This window comes from Myxocyprinus asiaticus, chromosome 1 (genome assembly GCF_019703515.2).
Source record: "Myxocyprinus asiaticus isolate MX2 ecotype Aquarium Trade chromosome 1, UBuf_Myxa_2, whole genome shotgun sequence".
NCBI lineage: Eukaryota > Metazoa > Chordata > Actinopteri > Cypriniformes > Catostomidae > Myxocyprinus > Myxocyprinus asiaticus.
In genome coordinates, this window is record NC_059344.1 from 15,639,607 (window position 1) to 15,645,606 (window position 6,000).

The 6,000-nt window shown below is 38.0% G+C and overlaps 1 protein-coding gene across 1 annotated transcript in view; it reads right to left on the reverse strand.

The window, feature by feature from the left end:
- Positions 1 to 296: 296 nt before the first annotated feature.
- The window catches only part of LOC127441293 (zinc finger translocation-associated protein-like), an 11,944-nt gene continuing 6,240 nt past the window's right edge, over positions 297 to 6,000 (reverse strand). The window contains exons 3-5 of the mRNA XM_051698520.1: positions 5,829 to 6,000; positions 4,969 to 5,406; positions 297 to 1,790 (exon numbers count right to left, since the gene is read on the reverse strand). The exon at positions 5,829 to 6,000 is cut by the window's right edge and continues 182 nt beyond it. Coding sequence (XP_051554480.1) covers positions 1,267 to 1,790; positions 4,969 to 5,406; positions 5,829 to 6,000 — 1,134 coding nt within the window. The 3' untranslated portion in view covers positions 297 to 1,266. The remainder of the gene's footprint in view (positions 1,791 to 4,968; positions 5,407 to 5,828) is intronic.

The following is a 6,000-nucleotide window of genomic DNA, read 5'->3' on the forward strand; positions in this document are numbered from 1 at the left end:
CTGATCAATATTTAAGTCCTTTTTTTACAATTAATTCTCCTCACTGCCCAAAAGGTGGCGGTGTGCAAGAATGCAAATCGCAAAAAACAAAAGAAGGATGTGAAAGTGGAGATTGATAGTAAAAAGGACTTAAATATTGATCTGTTTTTCTCCCACACTTATCATATCACTTCTGAAGACATGGATTTAACCACTGGAGTCGTATGGATTACTTTTATGCTGCTTTCATGCACTTTTGGAGCTTCAAAAATTTGCATTGTATGGACCTACAGAGCTTCTAAATTCTTCTAAAAATATTTGCTTGTGTTCTGCAGAAGAAAGAAAGTCATACACATCTTGGATGGCATGAAGGTGATTAAAGATGAGACAATTTTCATTTTTGTGTGAACTATTCCTTTTAGATTTGTCCTCACAGAATTGACTGTAATAGCCAAAACAATTACATAGACAGGGATGTCCACATATTTTTGGCCATATAGTGCACATCTCTTGTCTGCTGACTCAGTAAAGACTCATTTTGAATATAACTGTTGATGACCCATAAATGCAAAATATTCTTATTATATTAAGTTACCAATGACGAGACATGCTCCCTGAGACATGGACCTTTACATATGGCTCAATAGAAATTACACTTTGCCTAAACAGGAATTCCGCATACAGTAAATAAAGATTTTTATTTCAATATTACCTTTTGGTGAACTGAACCAGTTTGGGTTATATATTATTTAACATTACTATTAGAAATCATATTTCTCAATATTTTTGCTCATTTTTCTTTCAGATTGGTAAAATGAGATACAAGACATGGTAAGTTAAATCATTGGACATTTTCTGCCCTTGCACAAAGTATGCCTGCTTGATAACAGTGCCAAAACACCTGTACCCAATACATTTTCGGTACATTAAGAAAATAATGTTGTCCACTGTAAAGTGTGACTTCATGCAAAATATCACGTGTGCAGCATCAATAACAGTATTGTCAGTCTGTGTTGTACAAAAAGAGATGCATATAAGAGCGTTTGTCCACAGAAATAACATAAGTTCAGCTAAATTAGTTATTGGGAACATTTCAGATTCTGTCTCATGTTAAACATAAATAAACCTTTTAAACTTATTGAACATGTTTTAACTTACTTTGTTGGAGACAGAAAGTGCAATTATTGTCAAACTATATCATATCCTTACAAAAAAAAAAAAAAAAAAACATTGGTTTAACCCCGCAGCAAACTTCCTGAGTGAAGGAAACAAAACAAAAACAGGATGTCAAAAACTCATCCCAACCTCTTCTCTTTCATTTGTGCTCTGGCTCGAAGTTTGTCCAGTACTTAAATTTGCATTATCATACTCATTAGCATTCTCTTTATGGGTGAGGTTTGAGCCTGAAAAACAGTCATCAGAATGAAAGTGCAGGGAGATCTGGTTGTAGCTAAGGAGGACCAGCTGCCTCTCATCTGGGCCGTAGTCCAGGGAGTGAGGGTGCACCTGTAGGATGTGTCTTTTGATTGTGCTGACCTTAAGGGTAGCGAGTGAAGCGCCACACACCATGCAGATCAATCCGTGCTTCCTGCAGTTGTAGTCCATCAGGAAGTCCATCCGCCAGCGTGCCTGGTAATTACGCCGCTGGTCCTTACCCGGGTAGTGTCTGTTCCGCCCAACCGTCGGTGCTGATGGTGTGATGTTTGTGCTGTTTTTGTCTTCTGTTTCGTTGCTTCCTTGCTCTGTGATTTTCACAGGTGACACCTGTGCATCAGCAATGGCTTTCTCAGTGACAGTGACACTCTGTAGGTCTTTATTAGCAAAAAAAAAAAAAAAAAAAAGAGAGAATTTAGACTTTGCAGAGGATATGGTGGATATGATAGATAACAGTATTTATCTTTTATTAACAGCATTCCTTTTTACTCTAATGATCACAATGCAAACATTACATTACAAGTGAACTTAAAGGGAGGGGAGGGGGTACTTTAAAAAACGTAGAACATGGTCCCTTTAAAATACGAGTTAAATGGAATTTCTTTACCAAGTCCTTTAAAAAAAATTAAAAAATTTTTTTTACTTATTATTACTTATTTGGAATTAAAATTGTGAGATATATGTCTGTGTATATATGTGTAAACGATGGGTTAACATTTGCAAGCACTTATTTGTTTTTGTTTTTATGTTATTATTTTATTTGATGAATAATGTATGGGTGGTGGGGGGAAATTAACACACACAAAAAGAGAAAAAGTAATAAATAATTGTGTCTATTGAAAAGAATGTAAATGGAAAGTACAATGTAATGAGAAATGTATATATAACGGATAGACACAATTAAGTATGAAAAACAAAGTATGATCAGTCACTACACACACAACAAAAAATCTTAATCAGTATCTTTGTCTTGTTTTCTAGTACTTGTTTCAGATAATTAATTAATTTCTATATTTTTTTCAGGATGTTTAAATTTTTTTACTGGAAAATGAGTCAAAGATACTCATCGAATCTGAGTAATTTCTGCGCCACTAGTGCCAACATACAGAACTGCAAAAATAAACATTGTTCTCAAACAGCTTTCACTGTTTATTCGAGTAATGTAATCCATGTTTTTCTACATGAATATGTCCATAGAAGTCAGTGGATGCATGGCCCATAGAGCGCTTTTGAATTCGTGCTTCAATGGGAGTCTATGGCAGATACAGTTGAAATCAGAAGTTTACATACACTTAGGTTGGAGTCATTAAAACTCATTTTTTAACCACTCCACAGATTTAATATTAGCAAACTATACAGTTTTGGCAAGTCATTTAGAACATTTACTTTGTGCATGACACAAGACATTTTTCCAACAATTGTTTACAGACAGATTGTTTCACTTTTAATTGACTATATCACAATTCCAGTGGGTCAGAAGTTTACATACACTAAGTTAACTGTGCCTTTAAGCAGCTTGGAAAATTCCAGAAAATGATGTCAAGCCTTTTGACAATTAGCTTCTGATAGGAGGTGTACTGAATTGGAGGTGTACCTGTGGATGTATTTTAAGGCCTACCTTCAAACTCAGTGCCTCTTTACTTGACATCATGGGAAGATCAAAAGAAATTAGCCAAGACCTCCAAACGCCTGAAGGTACCCTGTTCATCTATACAAACAATAGTATGCAAGTTTAAACACAATGAGACCACTCAGCCATCATAGCTCCTAGAGATAAATGTAGTTTGGTGCGAAAAGTGCAAATCAATCCCAGAACAACAGCAAAGGACCTTGTGAAGAAGCTGGAGGAAACAGATAGACAAGTATCTATATCCACAGTAAAATGAGTCCTATATCGACATAACCTGAAAGGCTGCTCAGCAAGGAAGAATCCACTGCTCCAAAACTGCCATAAAAAAGCCAGACTATAGTTTGCAAGTGCACATGGGGACAAATATCTTACTTTTTGAAGAAATGTCCTCTGGTCTAATGAAACCAAAATTGAACTGTTTGGCCATAATGACCATCGTTATGTTTGGAGGGAAAAGGGTGAGGCTTGCAAGCCGAAGAACACCATCCCAACCGTGAACCATGGGGGTGGCATCATCATGTTGTGGAGGTGTTTTGCTGCAGGAGGGACTGTTGCATCATGAGGAAGGAAAATTATGTGGATATATTGAAGCAACTTCTCAAGACATCAGCCAGGAAGTTAAAACTCGGTCACAAATGGGTCTTCCAAATGGACAATGACCCCAAGCATCCTCCAAAGTTGTGGCAAAATGGCTTAAGGACAACAAACTCAAAGTATTGGAGTGGCCATCACAAAGCCCTGTGACATAGCGCGTGTGGAGGCTTCACGCTATTCTCTGCGGCATCCACGCACAACTCACCACGCACCCAACTGAGAGCGAGAACCACATTATAGCGACCATGAGGAGGTTAACCCAACGTGACTCTACCCACCCTAGCAACCGGGCCAATTGGTTGCTTAGGAAGTCTGACTGGAGTCACTCAGCACGCCCTGGATTCGAACTTGCAACTCCAGATGTGGTCAGTCAGCGTCTTTACTTGCTGAGCTACCCAGGCCCCTGACATTTCACATTCTGAAAATAAAGTAGTGATCCTAATGACCTAAGACAGGGAATGTTTTTTACGGTTAAATGTCAGGAATTGTGAAAAACTGAGTTTAAATGTATTTGGCTAAGGTATATGTAAACTTCTGACTTCAACTGTACCTGTACCATTCAAATCAATGCTGGAAAAGATCTATGTTGATTGGATAAAATACTCCAAACACATAAGTTTGGGTCCTGTCCAGATGCCATACTTCTCTGGGAGTCTATGGAAGATTCATGAGCACTATTTGCAGTAGAAAAATTGGATCTGATTGTTTATTGGACGTTGGGCTTTCAATAAATGCATTTTTGCCCCCACCTGGATGCCCGGCTTCTCAATATAATGATTGGTCGATCTCTCAAACAGGCGAGACTTTACAACGGAATAATTAAAATGAGATGTATATGATTGACAGAGTTTGAAATGTAAATGCTCTGGGCTATTAGGAAGGTTTGGAGAATCCAGATGCAGATATTTGTGGTTGTAGCAAATTTATTTTAGCTTTCATATTTCTTTCTTTTGCCTATTGACATTTTTAATTATTACAAAAGCAGTTCTGAAGTTGGTCAGTTATTTTCATTAGGTATTTTTATTTTTGCTATTTATTAGTTTTTTTTGTTTTTTTTTTACTGTTGAGTAATAGTTTGATAAACAGTTTTTGGGAGCAACATTGCTGACACAATAATAATAATTATTATTATTATTATTATTATTATAGATTAGTATTATTTATGAGTGATCTGTGCTTCCCTTCCAGTTCTAACTAGTGTTTCTTAAACTATGATTTTCTTTTAGTACAAAATGATTAATTTGGCATTCCGTTTCTGGCCCACTTCTCTCTATATTTGATCTGCATGGTATATTAGTGGTATTTCTATGGTTGTCTGTATTTGTACTTACCATCCTCCATCAGTGGAGCAGAGTCAATATTTTCCTCTTTCGTCCAGGTGCTGATCACAGCATCTCTCTCAATTCGGCTGAGGTCACTTGTTTGCGGATGGCACGCCTGGATGTGCTTACGGAAGTTGCTGACTCTTGGCACAGGCAGATGCTCAGAACACACCATACAGTAGCAGAGTGGATTATCCGGAGGGCCATATGCCACTAAATAATCAAGGCGGAGACGCCAGGGGGTGCCGTATTTCAGTCTTCTCTTTCTGGGGAATGGTATAGACTGGGGCCTCTGGCCAGTGTTTGGTGGATTCTCAGCTCCTCCCTTGTAACTCTCCAAGTTTCCCTCGATGGGATTTGTGTCCAGACGGAAAAATGGGGCTGAACCAGCTATCTTTACCTCTTTGGTATCATGCTCCGATTTGACAATTTGTAATGTATCAGGTTCTGTGTGACAAATAGTAAAGACAAATAGGAAACACATGTAGAAAAAACAAACTTCCATTTAAACACAAGTTTCACAGAACTATGCAGAGCAACCATGATATATAGGGCTAAATCAGTTTCATATCTATAATCCATTCTATCCATCCATCTATCTATCTATTATCCATTCCATCTATCATCCATTCCATCCATCCATCCATATATCCATCTATCATTCATTCCATCCATCCATCCATATATCCATCTATCATCCATCTATCAATCTATCATTTATACTTTCCTATCTATCTATCTATCTATCTATCTATGTCTGTCTGTCTATCTATCTATTCTCCTTTTCCCCTTTCACAAATCCTTTCTGTGTACAGTCTTCTCTACCAAACTCCCTTTTTCTGTCTGTTCTGTTTCGTCCTTGCCCTCACCGTTAGCCTTGGCCCAGGTCTGCAGGATGGAATGTTTTTCCTCAGCACTGCACAGCAGAGAGTTCGGATGCAGATCCAGAACGTGGCTCTTGATGTGATCCAGGTGCAGCGAAGGCAACGGACAGCTGCATACCATGCATACTAGACGGCCCGCTTCTACCTGGTATTCCAT